This window comes from Sceloporus undulatus, chromosome 2 (genome assembly GCF_019175285.1).
Source record: "Sceloporus undulatus isolate JIND9_A2432 ecotype Alabama chromosome 2, SceUnd_v1.1, whole genome shotgun sequence".
Classification (NCBI taxonomy): Eukaryota; Metazoa; Chordata; class Lepidosauria; order Squamata; family Phrynosomatidae; genus Sceloporus; species Sceloporus undulatus.
Window position 1 is genome coordinate 156,662,513 of NC_056523.1, and position 18,135 is coordinate 156,680,647.

The 18,135-nt window shown below is 39.4% G+C and overlaps 1 protein-coding gene across 1 annotated transcript in view; it reads right to left on the bottom strand.

Annotated features, from left to right (window-relative positions):
* The window catches only part of HELZ (helicase with zinc finger), a 197,245-nt gene that overhangs the window by 15,790 nt on the left and 163,320 nt on the right, over window positions 1-18,135 (bottom strand). The window contains 3 exon segments of the mRNA XM_042453183.1: window positions 7,959-8,469; window positions 11,912-12,146; window positions 15,537-16,098. Coding sequence (XP_042309117.1) covers window positions 7,959-8,469; window positions 11,912-12,146; window positions 15,537-16,098 — 1,308 coding nt within the window.

Sequence of the window (18,135 nt, forward strand, 5' to 3'; positions counted from 1 at the left end):
AAAAGAAGAGGGCTCCCTTGTCCTTGGAGGACAAGAGGGAAATCATCGCCAAGCATGAGAGGGGCGTGCGCTTGGTGGACATTGCCAAGGAGTATGGAAGAAACCCTTCGACAATTGGCACTGTCCTCAAGCAGGAGGCCATCAGAGACGTTGTGGCTCCTGCGAAAGGCGTGACGACGATTGCCAAGCAGAGGACACCGAAGCACGAGGAGATGGAGCGCCTGCTTCTCCTCTGGATTAAGGAAAAGGAGCGAGTCGGGGACACTGTGACCACCTCGGTCATCTGTGAGAAGGCCACCACCATTTTCGAAGACCTGGCCAGCAAGGAGGCAGGCGAAGGAACTTCTTCGCAGGAGGAGCCAGCCACCCCGGAATTCAAAGCATCACGTGGCTGGTTCGAAAGGTTCAGGAGGAGGACCGGGATCCACTCTGTCGTCCGTCACGGCGAGGCGTCCAGCGCAGACCACCAGGCCGCCGAAGCATTCGTCATCGAGTTCAAGGCCATGGTGGAGGAGGAAGGCTACGTCCCGCAGCAAGTGTTCAATTGCGACGAGACGGGCCTCTTCTGGAAGAAGATGCCTCGCCGCACCTACATCACCCAGGAGGAGAGGAGACTGCCAGGCCACAAGCCTATGAAGGACCGCTTCACACTTGCGTTGTGTGCGAATGCCAGCGGGGACTGTAAGGTCAAGCCCCTGTTGGTGTACCACTCTGAAAATCCAAGGGCCTTCAAGGCACAAAACATTCAGAAGGACAGGTTGCCAGTGATGTGGCGTTCCAATGGCCGCGCATGGGTCACACGCCTCCTTTTAGTGGAGTGGATCAACAGTGTCTTCGCCCCGACTGTGAAGCGGTACCTGGAGGAAGAGGATTTGCCCTTGAAGTGCCTCCTCCTCTTGGACAATGCTCCTGCGCACCCGCCTGGCCTGGAAAAGGACATCCTTGCAGAGTTCTCCTTCATCAAGGTCCAGTTTCTGCCGCCCAACACGACCTCCCTCTTGCAACCCATGGACCAGCAGGTCATTGCCAACTTCAAAAAGATCTACACCAAGCACCTCTTCAAGCGGTGTTTTGATGTAACGGAGAGCACACAGCTGACCCTGCGAGAGTTCTGGAAGCAGCATTTCGATATCGTCGTGTGCTTGAAGATGGTGGACTTGGCCTGGCAGGGGATCACCAGGCCCAACCTGATTGCTGCGTGGAGGAAGCTGTGGCCTGATGCTTCTTCCTTGGAAGGGTCACAGACCGAGGGTGCTGAGCCAGGTGAAGAAGAGGTGACTGAGATTGTCTCCATCGCAAGGTCCCTGGGACTTGACGTGGACGAACTCATTGAGGAGCACAGTGAGGACCTCACAACAGAGGACCTCAAGGCCTTGGCGGCCATGCAACACTCGGCCGTGGATGAGGACGTGCTCCATTTTGAAAGGGGCCAGGAGGAGGAGGCGGCGGGGGCATTTTTGCCAACGGCAGAAATGAAAGACATTTTGCGGCAATTCCACAATGTGTCTTCTTATGTTGAGAAGCATCACCCTGAGAAGGTGTTCACCAGCCATGCCATTGCCCATTATGATAATGTCTGCCTTAGCCATTTTAGGAACCTGCTTAAGGCCCGGCAAAAGCAGACATCCTTGGACCAGTTCTTCACAAAAGAGGGAGAACCGTCATCCAAGAAGGGCAAAGGTGCTGATGACCCTTAAAAAAAAACACCAAATTAAAAAAAAATTGTTGTTAAAATGGTTAACTTTGTTAAATTGGTTGAATTGGTTAAATTGGTTGAATTGGTTAAATTGGTTGAATTGGTTGTCTGGGTTTAAATTTGGGTGTTTTGGCTGCCCCCCCCTCCTCCTCCTCCTCCTGCCTCACTCTGAGATGCCAGGACCAGCAAAGGTAAGAAAAAAACTTTTTTTCTTTATCCTTTAGAAACCTTTAGAATGGACCTGCAAGTCATTCTTAAGCTCTTTAGTGCCTCAGGCAACTTTGTATTACATTGTATTGTAGGGTACTTAGCTGAATAGGCCTCTATTGTACCTTTGTTTTGACTTGCAGGTTCAGTCTGAGGTCATAGAACGCATTAGTTATTTTCAATGGAAAAAGTGTTTTGGGTTACGAAATTTTCGGGTTACGAAAGGAATGGCGGAACGAATTAATTTCGTAACCCGAGGCACCAGTGTATATAAGCTTATACTATACATTTACTTTCACCCTTAACAAGTTAAGCATTGTAAGGTACAGTACTTTGTAAGTTACTCACAAAAGGTTTGTCTTAATATTCCATGCAATTCCAGCTATTTAAAGAACACTTTAAACACTTATTCTGTAAAAACCAAACAAAAAACCAAACAAAAAAACACATGGAGTTGTTTAAATATAACCTGGGGTTAGAAAGAATATATTTCCAGACCTCTGCAAAGCCATGGAAAATTATGTATCCATCTAGGATGACTCAAAATATGGTAGGGGAAAAGAAAAATGGAAGTAGTTTTACAAATATCTCTCAGCTGATAAGTAATGCTGAAACTGTTTTCATGGAAATTCAAGAAACTGAAACCTATACAGTTACATAAAATCTGAAAAGCTAGCACTGATACAGCTAGTTGTCTGAATGTCATCTGAGAGTATCATACTTAAAACATGAGATGTGCAAATTATTTTTTTCAAAAGTATTTTCTTTGCAAACTACAGTTGGCCCTTCTTATACACTGGTTTTTTAAATGCATGGATTCAAGCATACATGGTTTGAAAATGTTCAAAAAAAGTATAAATTTCAAATATTAAACCTTGATTTTCCATTTTTTATAAGGGACACCATTTTGCTATGTCATTATATTTAATGGGACTTGAGCATACAAGGATTTTGTTATACACGGGGGATCTTGGAACCAAACCCCAGCGTATAACAAGGATCCACTGTATGTGAGATCTTTACTCTAACCTGTTATAATAAGTTGGGATGTGACTAAAAGCCTACAGTTACCAAGTATTGTAATGGATTAAGCAACTAGGATTCTAGGGTTGGAGGATTCTTATACATTTCTACAGACCTATTTTGCCAAGAGCTTCTTTAGTATTCTCATTTATTAAACATTCTATACACATGTAGAGAATAGATAGCTGTAATTTATGCAGTGGCATCACTAGGGATGTACAGACAGCAACAGGTGACACCTGAGAGGAGGGGTGGCACCTGGTTGAGCCCTCCTTCTGCTGTGTCTGTGGGGATGTGTGTGCAAAAGCCCGTCTGATGTGGGAGATCCTATTAGTAGCAATGCTTCTAGAAGCACAGCCTTTCACCTGATGGGAGCATGTACTTTTGCAACCACAGAAAACAAGTGGCAAGTTGGCAAAGTGTTCATTACTGGCTCCCCAAGGAAAATTAAGGAGAAGGAAAATTTAAGAAAATGGTACTCAATGAGAAAAAAACCCTAATACTGCTGCAACAAGTTTGAAGAGTCTCATAGATTCCATATACTAAGGGAGCTTAGTTTCCTCAGTCACCTTAAAACAAACCAACAAAAATACAAATATCAAACCAAAGGTGTGCCTGATCATTTTTTTCCCCAATACTGTACAACCTAAACAACTAACATTTTTAACTACCTACTATATGGACCAACTTCATTTTTAAAATAAATGCATGTTTTCCCCTCTCTCTCCCCTCTGCCACTTAAAACTTTCCGTGTCTTTCCATCTTTCTGCTTTCTATCATTCTTTTTCATCCTTCCCTATGAAACTATAATTACATAGAAAATAAAACTGTGATAGTGCCCCAGTGTTACTATTTTAGTTTGGTGTTCATCCATCAGTTACTAAGTTACATTAAGGACAAGTTACAATAGGGACATGGATTCTGAGAAACAAAAAGCAACATAGTATCAACATAGGACATTTTGTATTGTCAGAGCTTTGAAGTAATGTAACAGTTACAAATAATGATATTACCTGTATAATACTGTACTACAGTTTCAGGTAGCAATGTTCTATATTATTTTTGAGAAGCAATGGAACAACCACTGTTTTTTACCTACTACTTCTATAATGATGGGTTTGGGGGGGGTCATTTGGGGGTAAATTTGACAATTTTTCTATTTTTAATCTTTTTGTAATCATAATTATTAAAATTTAACAAATTTTTAAACTCAATTGCTAATATGGCCCTCTAAAAATAACAAGCAATGAGTTAATTTTTCAATAGCAGCAATTTAATGGGGACACATATTTAAACATAATGTTCTATGGTCTGGGATGAGTCTACTATTTAGCACATACAGCATTTTCAAGGCCTTATTAAATGCTGAAAAACTTATGGTATATGGTTTAACAACACATCGGTAATAACAACACTGTAATTTTACACATATACCACTGAAAACTGAAAGTAGATATTATGACATTGCATATTATAACACTGGGTGATGAATCATTTCAAGTACTGTAGTTCAGTCGATGAAAATGAATAAACACCAGCAGGCTATGTTATTTTATATTCAAGCATTATCAAACTCAAAAGTATATTAATGCTAGTTTACATACCGAGAAAGTGTCTAGATGCACAAAATATAATCAAAACCTAATTTCAGTTTGTTCATCTTGCAACAAGAATCTACAGTATTATAAACTATTAAGAGACTGAGTTTTCAAGAAAACAAAACAAAAAGACAGCTAATTTTTTGTGGGGGGAGGGGGGTTGGAGGGAAGCAAGCAAGCAAGCAAACAAACATATAAGCAAAGATTTACTGAATGTGAATCCCCGTGTCTGTCATATAGCAATTTCCTGATTCCCAACTGTGTTTCTGAAAGAGCCTGAAATTCTCAGGCTTTATAGTACTTATTTTTCCAGTTTGTTCAGTTCAGTATAAATTCATGTGCTGTCTCCATTTATGGCTAATGTTGGTTCCTCAACTGAGGAGCAAAAGCCAAAGATTTAAGTTAATAATAATAATAATAATAATAATAATAATAATAATAATAAGTAGTAGTAGTAGTAGTAGTAGCAGTAACTGTTGCAATTCCTGGCAACAGAACTAAATTAAAAAATTAAAGAAATATGGTACACTATTTATAGATACAGGTGCAAGCTGTGCTTCTAAGAGTCATTTTCTTTGGTTCTAATCAGTACATTAATTAATCATAATGTCACTGCATGAGAATGTGCACTGTATGCCAAGTTTAGAAGGCAACTGAGCAGCCCTACACACATGTAATTCCTAGAGACTAAATACATGCCTTGCTGTAGTTCAGAATGTCCTGCACCTTAGGGTCTTCAGCTCTGTTCTAATCTAAGAGGGACAGATGGCATCAGGGGTGTGACAGTGGTAATGATGATGAAAATGACATAGATCTACAATTTGGTTTAATCCTTTTAAAGAGTTTGATCATGTTTTTATGTTTGGGGGGAGGATTGGGGATCTTGGGATTTTAATGCATCTTTTTTAACTGTATGATTTTTACTGTTGTAATCTGCTTGGATTCCCTGAGATTAAGCGGAATAATAATAATAATAATAATAATAATAATAATAATAATAATAAACTCTTCTGTGCTTTGAATGAGCTTCTGTGAATGCAAAGTGTTGCTCTCTGAGCAGCCTATAGATGTGGATCCTAGTCCCACCCATAGGTTTTAACTGCTCTAAGAAAGAGTGGAATGTAAAGTTGGACATATGCATAAACAGTATGTAACTGCCTATGAAGATCAGTTCATTTAATGGGCAGGATGCAACTGAGGAATGACACTGCAGTTGGACCTTTTCTATCCTTGAACAAGAAAGCATCTGATATCTCCCTGCATGAGTACAAATTTGCTTCATTCTCCATGCTGATTGAGTCCAGTTCCATCCCTCCACAAGCCAAAGTTGCCATCAGTTGGCCAGAGGGGGCACTGAAGATACCCAGCTGCCTCTCTGGATGGCAGAACAGTTCAGCACTGTTCCAGCTACTACTGGATGACTTCATCCTCCCAGGATCCAGCATAAATAGACTGGTGGAATGTTTAGCTCCAGCAGTGTTATGTTGGATCTCAGCTAGAATATTTATTTGAATCATTCTTATCCTGTTGTTCAGCTTAAATACAAGAGCAATTGATGAAACACAAAATACAAAACATTCTCTGCCCCGGATTTCCAGTCTAAAACATAGGATGTGAAAGAAAAAAGGAGATGAGCAAAGAGAAAAACAAAAAAATCAGGCACCAGTTCTTAACGATATCTAGTATGGTACTTTTTAGCCAGCTTCAAAGACTGGTTCAATTAAATTCCTCATTGTATTTCTTATTTAAAGCAAAACAGCACTGCTTGAATTACACAGGTAAAGGTAGGGAAGGGAGCATAATAAAAGCCACAAGGCCTGTGGCAAGTTCAATCTGGCATGTACCTCTGAAGTTTTCTAAAAGTTAGTCCCTTGACATGAATGTCTAGTCATAACTCATCTCTGTTACTAAGCAAAAGAGCCAACCTTATCTGAGGACTGCTCTGATGGTCATGTGGTACCATGACTGCACCGTGCAGCCAAAATTAAAAACTTTGCCAAGAGCTTATTTGCCAGTGCAAATAACTCTTTAAAAGGATTAATATTGACATTAGAATTTGTCAATAAACAGCTAAATGCTCCAACAGTGACTAATATGGTCAAATTATCTTTTTTCGAAAAGAAACCTTTTATTTACAGCAGAAGCCTTGGTTGTACAAGCATTAAAAGCTGCTGTTGGTCTTGCTTAGAGATGTAAAATTTCTGGAAATTTTGAAACCATGGGGAAAAACCATTTTTTTCTGGAAAAAATGGAAATTTTTAGATTTTTTTTTAAAAAATACAACATTAGCACTTTTTACAGATTGGAACTCACTCTGTTACTTTAGGCGTAATAAAATATGACTATGTACAATTTGATTTGGCATAAAGTTATCACAACTGGTATATTAAAATACAGTGTATTCAAACAACTGTGAAGTCGAAGGCTTTCACAGCCAACATCCCTGATGCCAACCACAGATGTTGGTGAAATGTCAGGAATGAACTCTTCCAAAGCACAGCCACATAGTCCAAAAAACTCACAAAGAACTATTCAAAGAATTATTACAAATGGAATTTACTTTTTACTTAAAAGATTATTTGTTACAAATGGGGGAAAAAAGAACGAAAGAAAAGAAAGAAACCATCAACATTAGTAACAAAGAAATTTTTTTATATTTCCTCTCCACAGTACTGAATAGACATAAAACACCCATTCCTTTAAAAACAATTTGGGGTGGTGGAAGGGAGGAGGGGCTAAGGCACGAAACAAATTGCCCCGAAAGGGCAGGCTGGAGGCAGCCGGTTTTCCTCCGGAGAGGTGCTGCAGCAGCCAAACTGTGCGGCGTCCCTCCACCCCAAAAAGAACCTGGAAAAAAACGGGTTCTTCTTCAGATGCTATGCGGACATCACGAGTGCGCCATTGCCGCACTCATGACTTAAGTGATGCGCAACAATGTGTATATGCTGCATGTCGCTGACATCACGATGGTGGCCTCCGTATGGAAAGGACGCCGCCGCCTGGACACTGCTTCTTGGCAGTATGTACAGGGCCTAAGATTCAATTAATAGGCATGAAATTTAATCAGACTCATTTTCTGATCTCTGGGCTGCTTTAGCACTGCAGAAATATTCCAGTTTCACACCACTTTGTCATGGCTCAATGCTAGGGAATCCCAGGAACTGTAGTTTGTTGTGGCACCAGAACTCTCTGACACAGAAGGCTAAATGTCTCATAACATCTGAAGTTGTTTTTTCAGGCTTTGAAATTATTAACCACTGGATCGGCAGGAAAGCAACTACAGGGATAATACCTGATGCAACTAAGAAAAATATATCGGTCCTTGACCAAAGCCTTGATCAGCTTGCACTTTATAGCATGAAAAACAAAATCAACACATAATTGATCACTCTAAGTCAAAACAAATATATATACAAATGCTGAAACCCACATACCTCTTCTAAGCTGTGTAGCGAAGAAGCAGATACTGCCCGCGAACTGAGGGAGTGAAATGGTTCCTGACCAACCGTGTGCTGATGATTCTGCATTTGTATAAAAGGATTCTGTTGTGATCTATGAGGCAATGGAGGTATACTATAATGAAAGCCTTGCCCCATTAGATGACTCTGGTGTATATTAGCATAGGTCCATGACCCATCAGGTTGCAGATATTTCAAGGAAGGTGGGGTTATGTGTTCAGATGGCATGGTAAAGGATGGATTGTACATCTGAGGCAAATGTTGCTGAAAGGCTGGGTTGTTGGATACTTCAATGTCTCTGTTCTCAGAGAAGTTAGGAAAATGGCCACTATGGTTTGAGTTGCATGATGGTGTGGGGAGTGCTGGTGGGCTTCTGGGCTGTACTTGTCTGTATTGCAAAAGTCTTGACTGAGGTGGTGGCATTTCAACAAGATCCCTGCTTTCATTTTGATCACGATGTGACAGTTCTCGAAGTAAATCTTGGAATCTATAATAATGAGATAATGATTGCCCAGGTGAGAACCAACAGTATAAAATTTCATCATAGTCATTTAAAAAATCCTAATGTTCAAAGAATCACAGAACACACAACACGTAAACTGAATTTTCAAGAAAAATAGATGCATATATGCCACCTTCATACAGATCCATTATCTTCACCCTGCATTTTAAACTAGTCTACTATAATGCTAAGAGGTAGTTGCATGTGTAGCTGTAACCTCGTAACATCTCTGAAAACAGCTTCCAAATCTATTGATTCAAATATCAGGCTTCTAATGTAGACTTTTCTCCAAGCTAATGAGTGATATAAAACAAACTAGCAAAAACAAAATTTAAAAGCTGCAAGATAACATTATACTGTATATGCTTGACCATAAGTCGACCTCAGCTATAAGTTGAGGGCAAGTTTTGGATTCAAAATTATTGATTTTGATATGACCCATAGATAAGTCAAGGGTAAAATCTAGGAGCATGTAACAAAGGATATAAAGGATGATGCAAAGGAAAACAATGCCAAAGAAATTACAAAATTCTAGCAGGCATAACTATTTGAGCTCAAAAGAAAGGGTGGGTGGGTGAAAAAATAGAGGACCAGTGATTCCAGGACAGGTTACATTTTTGCCTTTCACCAGGGGATGGTTCCTTTTTTAAAATAAGTGCTGAAGTACAGTAATTACAGTACCTATATTGACCTATGGATAAGTCAACTCAAGGTTTTTTGGGTCCATTTTTGACTAAAATTTCTAGACTTATACATGAGTATATACAGTACCCAATCTATCAATTATAATGCACAAATAATGTAAATATTTCTACATTATAACAGGTAAGAAAAAATAACAAAATATAAATATTTCACTAATATCTCGTTTTCATTGGAAATATATTTTGAATTGTTCCCACTGTAGAATCAAATGCCCCTTATTCTTAATGCAATCATTCAGAGTATTGAGTTAGAGAACAGTGGAGTGATTGTGTATCAACAGCAATAGTAACTTCATTTATATACCGCTTCATGATACTGAAGCAGTCTCTAAGCGGTTTACAGCTGTAAGCTAATTGCCCCCAACAATCTGGGTACTTATTTTAGTGACCTAGGATGGATGCAATCCTGAGTCGAGCTTGAACCCTGGCTGATATTGAACTCACAACCTTATGGTCTATGAGTGAGTGGTTGCACTACAGGCATTTAACCACTGTGCCATCGGGGCTAAAAGACCATTTCTTGCCTTATCCTTAATTCTCTTCCACCAAGGTTAATCTCTAAATTCTTCTTTTGCTTATCAAGTTCTCATAATTGTATATGTGACAAAAACAAAGGTGGTTGGAAGGCTATATTTTCTTCAACCTATTTGATGTTATGTGTTGTATTTTAATCTGTTGTTGCTCCCCACCTTGATAATGTTGATGATAATAGGTGGTAAGAAAGTATTATTTTTATTGCATGTCCATTTAAACTGGATGCCTGGAATAGGCATGCTTGAAATGGACTTCCCAGAACTGCCTCCCCATTCTTTTGGAAACATCCACTTCAAAAGAGATGTCAGGTAATCATTTGGAACCTTTCATTTCCATAGTAAGACTGCTGTTGTCAGAATGAATGGCAAATGGAAAGAAATGTCTATCAGGCTTGTCTATCATCAGATTACTTGTCCCACGAAGCCCTCAGAGGAGCTGTTTCTACTTGTGGTGTGTGTGTGTGTGTGTGTGTGTGTGTGTGTGTGAGAGAGAGAGAGAGAGAGAGAGAGAGAGAGAGAGAGAGAGAGAGAGAATGTGCTTGTGCTACCTCTAGCACTATACCATTAATGGGGTCCCTCTGGCCAGGAGTATTCCCTCCCACCCCATCTTGCATCTCCTGGTGCTCTGTTTCATACAGCATACAGCAGGAGAGTTGTCATGGGAATGAGAATATCCTTTCTTGGCTCTGGACACAAATACCAGGTGACAAAAAGATATGGGGATAACCTGGGCAGGAGCTGCTTGGGTAGGAGCTGCTAAGGCCCCCTGGGCATCAGGCCACCATGACAGCTCTGGATTGAATGCGTGCCTAGAAGAATCCACCCCCAGAAGACTCTTCAGAAAAGAGTGCATCTTCCCAACTTACTCCAAAAAATGGATCTGGTCAAATACCCTCACAGAAAGCTGCAAATAGAGAATATAAGTCATACAAATTACTATGAGGGAGGCAAAAAGTCTGTGAACTGGTCCAATTGTGCTCACAGATAAAAATTTCTTCCCAGCCCTACTGAATCAAACCCAAAGCAAGATATAATCCAAATTTAGGGAGGGGAGTTAGGGGAGATTTATCTTGGCACTGAGGATTGGCACCAAAGAAGAGTCAGTTAAGTACACAGACCAAAGTGGGATGTTGTTCCCTCACATAAGCCTTCAAAGTCCTGTGCCACCAGCTCAGCTATGCTGATTATTTGTCAAGGGGGTCCTAGCAGCCAATATAGTCCATCTCAGCAGCTAATGTCATGTGCTGCACTTTCCCCCCATCTTCAATTTCTCACAAAACCCAGATGAAGGGCCCTGGTGAGTAGCAAATCCATTTGCTTGAGAATGGACTTTCTGAAATGTTTTGTAGTTTTTTTTTGTTTGCCTTTGATTCTTTGTTTGTTTTGTTGTGAATATGACCACGCTCATAATATTGCATTAACACTATGATGTTCATGTTTTGCAGTTATGGCGTAATAGGATTCTTAAAGCCTGGACTTTCTCTCACTAAGTCCACTGGCTTGACAGAGCAGAGAGAAGAACAGGACCCAGAAAGACTGAGAATCCAAATTCCTTTAATGCCGGCAGTCCTCAGTGGAAATCCAGTTTCCAAAAAACCGAGGCCCCAAAACCAAAGAAAATGGCTGTTCATATAGATAATTCCAACAATGAGGTCCCTAACAATGTATTCTATTGGCTGGTTCAAAGTGCAAACGTACAAAAACTTTCATTCAATCAGGACACAGAATTGTGAATACATTAAAATACATTTTTGACTCATTTGGAATATTCCATCACTCTATCACTCTGTGTGTTATTTCCCCCATCCAAGGATATTGTTCCTAATTGTTCTGGCTTTCAAAGCAAGCTAGTAGCCTTGATGCTTGTAAAGGTCAACTTGTTCTCTAAACATTTTACTGCAAATCCAGTTCAGCATTTTCTCTCTCGCACACACACAACCCTGACTCCAGAAAGCTCATTTCTATATCCATAGTACAGCCATTTCTATAAATCTATAGTAGGGATTTTAATATTAAAAATTAATCTATCTCAATGGTTCTTGTTTTTGTTTGCTTTCTGAAGCACCTTCAGAACAGTATAGGAATTTAGGGATGCAAATAAACCTAAATGACTATGACACTGCAATAAAAGAAGCATATGATCTGTTTTTATCTAAATGTTACCTGTTTGAGAATTAATTCCACAATTACCTTGAATATGTTGCCTCAGGTTCATCTTCTATATTGTTGGCAAGTTTCCAGTTTGCCCTAACTGGCTGTTGATGCAATCCAATTGGCTGCTGAGAAAGGTGGGATAAGTGAGGGTGGTGATGGTGAGAATAAGGAATATTGCCCTGACTGAGATAGGCGTTATGCTCATTCCATTGCTGTAGTCTTGCTTGCTGTTGCCTTAAGGTTTCCAAAGCTAAATTTCCATGAATACGATCTGTAAAACATTTTGGGGGGAAAAATTACCCAGCTCCTGTATTTAAGATGTTTATGTCAGAAAACTACAATTCACAATATCACATGGCACCTATGAACAGTCAACACACATCACTTTTTTCTCCTTTTTGTATCTGTCAGCTGATACTGTTCTAAAAATGTATCACCGGTTATGAGTCTGTATAATAAACAGAAATCTGCAAACCTGAGACAGTAGCAATTTTAAAGGTGGCATTACTAACACAAAGCTGGCATGTCAACCTCTTTGTATTTTACAATACCCTCATAGGGCTAGTTCAAATCCAACATTCTTTCCTTAAAACCCTTTTTCTATTAAGCCAGGTACAAGCCAAGAGCATTGACACTAGTTGACCATGACCCATGACATAGGTCAACTGGTCCATGCACAATCTCTTAACCCTCATCCAGGTAGATTAACATTATTTCATCCAGTGCTTTAACCTGGGGGTATTTTCTGTCCCAAATGAGAAATTCTATTTATTGTGTGCTATAGTAATGCAATGACTACAGGAATGTGTGTGAATTCAAAAACAATGGTATTCCATAATAACCAAACACCAAGAGCCAGAAAACACATGTTCACATAAGATGGAACAGTTGTTTTAAGTACTGTTAGCTTTCCTAGTGTGCAAAAACAGGGAACCAATACAAAGGTAATAGATATTTGTCCCAACTCTTTTCTGTCTGGAAAAGAAAAGAAAAAGAAAAAGAAAAGGACTCATGGAAAGTGGCCTAAATACTGAAACCTTGATTACAATTCTTCAGGTGACAATACTGTAAATGTAAGGTTTAGGTCTACAATACAATTCTATTATTATTATTATTATTATTATTATTATTATTATTATTATTATTAACCTTTATTAATAAAGCGCTGTAAATTTACACAGCACTGTACATACAACCTTTTTAATTGGACGGTTCCCTGCCCTCAGGCTTACAATCTAAAAAAAAAATCTAGGCAACTAAAATGTCCTGCATGCCTAAATGAAGATTAAACCACTGCTCCCTGATGAATCTAAAAGTGAAAGGGGTTGTAGAATACTTATTTATTAGCCATGATCTTAAAACCACAATTCCCTCATTAGTAAACTATTAAATCATACTTGCACTTGAAATGCAACAAGAAAATTGTTTAATCAAAATCACAGCCCCAAACTCCAAACAAAAGAGAAGGAGGGGGGAGTACTTGCAGGCCCAATGTTCATTCTTAGCTTTCTAAAACATAGTTTAGAAAGTCAAGATCATTCTATCCAAAACATCTAGGAATTACCTGCTGTAGTAGAACTGCTTTTAAAGGATGGACTATTGAAGCCAATATATTAGATGACCTTAACATCTGCCAGCTTTATAGTTCTATGAATAACGGGAACAGCAATTTTTCAGCATTATTATATTCTGTCCAATTGTGTCTTCATCTTAGAAAGGAACAGTTATCAGATGCAAATACTACTACTAGGATGAGAGAGTCTGGAGTATGGATACAAGTGAGCATGAAAAGGTCCTGCTGAATAAGACCAAAGAGGTAGCTGATCAGTTAGTGCCCTCAGCTATTGTTACAATTACTGTGAGGTTTCTTAACTACGGTTCCGTGAAGGTTGCTAGGGATTCCTCAAGAAACTGTGACTGATTATATATCATCATGTTTTTATGTAGAGTTTTCCTGAAGCTTGAAATTTATTTCAATGGCTCTTCCAGGGTAGTACTTTCTAACTCTTTTGGAAATGTTTGATTAATGTTCGCACTCCGTACCTGCAAAAGTAGTATCACATTTGAAGATGTAAAAGTCTAATTTCTAAACCACATACAATACTGTAGGTAAACAAATTGAACTTCAAAAAAAAAAAAGCTTTTAACTCAGTGCATAAAATGCAAATCTAAATTGAGCAATTAGATTCTAATTTATTCAGAAAAAAACTGAGTGATGATTTATGATTTGCCATTCAAAGATACAAGCCATTCCTTATCACACACCCTGATATTCTATCTTGCACCTCCTGGGGTTGTGGGCACCCCAGGTTGAAAACACCTGCTCCAGGGTAAAAAGGTTGAGAAAGGCTTAAGCTTTGTCTGTGGTGACTGACACTAGTAGGAATTCATCTAGAGGGGCAGATTCACAAGCCCTCAGCCAACATCAGGGGAAGGCCAGTCATCCAGGAGTGAAAATGGGACTGGGCATTAACGTACAAATACACATTGCAACTTGAGGAAGGTGCTAAGTTGGACAGCAGCAGCAGTGGTTTTGCCAATCATCAGATGATGGACCCACAAAGAGCAGTGGTTGTTGCTCTCTGTCCCTACACAGAGGAGGACGACAAGCCTACAGTAGTTCTTCATGAGTAGGTATTTAAAGTGTTAAAGTGTACTCATTCCAAATCAATGCCTTTTCCACTCTGCCCAGGTTATCCCATTGCATAGCAACCCCAGATCCATACATGCCCTCTCTAACATCCAACTGGCTTGGCCTAATGCGAAGGCAGACTGGGTCTGGTCCAGGAAAGTATTTTGGGGCCCTAGCTCACTATGCAACCACTCAACCTGCCTGCTTGTCAGAGGTGCACATCTGCAACAAGAAGAGACTGAGTTGACCCTTAACAAACCACACTGAGCTAGGTCAGGCAAAAATAGAGTGAGGTGTGGGTGGTGTTGGACCTGATGGCCAAATTGAAGTTACCTGGGTACATGAACAGCCTGCAGCACTGGTATCAAGGAAAGGATGTTAGTGCCAAGCAGGCCTGGAACAGTAGTTCCTGCTTCCATTCCTGAAAATTAAATACTAAAATTGCCAGCTTCTGAGAACAGCACAAAGAAGTAGTAGCTCTCAGAGGTGCCAGCAGACTAGCAAATTCACTGCTTCTAACCTACCCATCTTAATTTGCCTAATAGGAAAGCCAGCCCTAAGACTAAGTCGAAACAGTATATCAACAATTTAAAAACAACCTAACAAGACCAATAAATACAATGAAATACAATACATTTAAAACACTAGAACAGGAAAGGAATTTTTTTAAATTCAAACATGATAAATAAGTTAACCATAACAAATAAAACCACTCCAAAAAGGGAGCAACCATTCATGGCCCAAAAGGAACATGGGAACAATGAAAATATGTTCTTGTCTACTTCCATCTTCTTTCCTCAGAACTCTGTATCAATGCACTCAGCATAACTGGAAAACACTTTCAGCAATTTCTTAAGTAAGCATTACAGGACCCCTCCCCCCTTTCTTGACACTGTTTAAGATGGATAGTTCAACCAACACATTCAGTCTTCAAATTCATCAGCTTATCAAAACCTGAAGTGAGAACATTTTTCAGTTTGGAATCATTGTGTTTCATTACAATTCACGGAATGTAGAAAAGATACCCACCTAATGATTCTCCTATAGGCATTCCTGGAGGATTCTCTTCAATGAAGTGGTTCAAATGGGAGGGCATCATTGGATTGTGCTGTCTCTGAGGGTTAATGACTTCTTGTAAAAGGGATGGAGGATGATGCTCTGAAACCATAGAATCTATGCCAGGGGAATGAGGTCTGTGCGGAACTGGGTTTTTAAAGAATGACTGGTTGGGTCCTGTTTGATAGACAGGGGAAAGCTGTGAAGGTGGCTGTTGTGGCTGCTGATTTAAATGATTATGCTGCTGGATAATCTGGTTTTGTTGGGGATGCATTTGGTTTTGCTGTTCAGACAAATGGTTTTGTTGTTGACTTAAGAGGTTTTGCTGCTGTTGTACAGGATATGGCTGTCTTGGAACTTGGGGTAGTTGCGGGAAGTGACGATTAGGAACAGCAAACTGGGTATGGGGAGGGGTAAGGTGAAGATTCAACTGCCTGGGGTTAATGTTATCTTTGCGATGAAATTTGGAATTAGGATAAGCAGTGCTGGAGCGTGATTCCGGGCTTCTATTTTGGGAACTTGCTTCTAAGTCAACCTGGAGGAAATTATACAAATTACTTCAGTTAAAAAAATCATTTAAGAAAACAAATTCAATAAAATCCCTGTGAGCTATGAATGTCCCAAGAAAATTGCTTTAATACTGAAGCAACCATATAATAGTAGCTAAAGGTGAAAAGAAGGTAATGGGTTAAGAAAAAGTACTGTAAATATTAGATACCAGTACATTTCTTTTTGAACAGTGTAATTGTAAACTAATTTCACTGGTCATTCTAACGGATGTTAAATAGATTTTATAGCCATGCTTTAAAAATGAAAATAGTTTTCTAACAGAAATAAATACAAAATAGTTGAAGAATTAGATGCAACAAAAACCACAGCCATTTGTGATCTTATCTCTCTGTTCTTAAACTTAGCACCCAAACTTTCTCATCATTGAAATCCATTTTAGCAACTACTGTTATGGCAGAAATAGATTACCAGAAGCTTCCCTGCATTTATATCCTGCTGAATTAAAAATAAGCAGTATCAAATACTATTTACTTTTCAGTAAAAACAAAGGCATCCTATATTCAATAAAAATGGCTTTATTTGCAAAGCAACAGATTCCTTGGGGTCACTGCCCTTAGTTGATGATGGATTCTTTGTAATTCCTCCCATCATGCTCAACTGAAAATATTCCTCTTTACAGTGTTCAGGCTTATTTTAATCTTTCATATAAGTGTGGGTGTTTATTTCTATACACCCTGAAAGGTGGATGAAAACACATAAAACATTATAACTGAAATCATTAGCAATGTGTTATCCAGCAATTATGCATAGCTTTCACAGTTAGGTAAAAGCATATCATGGAACTGGAAGGGACCACAAGGGACCACAAGTTGAACTGTCTAACTAAAAAGATTGCATGTACAGCGCTGTGTAAATTTATTGCGCTTCATAAATAAAGGTTAATAATAATAATAATAATAATAATAATAATAATAATAATAATAATAAAGTGCCATATAGTCCAACTGTCTGCCATGCAGGAATACAAAACAAAAGCACTCCTGAAAGATGCCCATCTTAAAGACCTTTATTTAGAAAAATCACAGTGATTCTTAAAATAGAAAATTGAACATTTAACCTCCATCTTCAAATCACCAACTAACAGGGAAGCAGAACTATATAGAACAACTAACACCACAGAAAAGACTACAGGAGTCATTGCCAACTATTTGTCATATGAACTTACCCTCCTTTCACACCACCACCAAACAATAGACATCAATTCAGTTCTAATACGTTCTAAAGAGTTTGCTACCTAGCCTTTGTAGTTTAAAAATATGACATATCTGAAGTAACGTCTGTAAGGCACATGCATATAAAGTAAGAAACATGAACTCTATTTATTCACACACATATAAAGCTAATGAATTATGTCAAATAATATGTATGGTGTAGTGGTTTGACTCCCAATTTTGGAGACCAGGGTATGAATCCCTGCTGAGCCAAAGAAACCCACCAGGTGACCTTGGGCAATTCTACCACTCTCTCATCCTCAGAGGAAGGCACTGGCAAGCCCCTTCTGTACCAATCTTATCAAGAAACCCCAATGAAAAAGCTTTAGAGCCATCTTAGTTCAGAAACAATCTTGAAAGCACACAACAAGAAATCAGCACACCTGTTGATGGGCTGATCTGCCAGGAGCACCCACACTGCTTACATTGCATTGAATCAAAATGCTGGCTACAGCCACCTCAGCCTAGCAATCTTCCCAGTGCTGGGGCTTAGGAGTCTGTGATTAGCATCTACTATTTTAACTACCTCACAATGCCTCAAGGGACACAAAACAGTATCACTCAAGAGTTATGTTACATCAAGGAGTCATAGATATTGTGGCGGAATTAAAATTGTGGGGCCAAAAGAAGTAGAAGGAAGGCAAACATACCACTATTGTGAGGTCTACCCAGGGAACAATGCTGTTGCCAAGGGTTTCACTCAGGCAAGGACTGCACTAAGATCTCTGCCAAGCCTGGCCCTGGTACTAATCAAGTGTCTACTTACATGCAGTCAACCCTTGTGTGTTTGT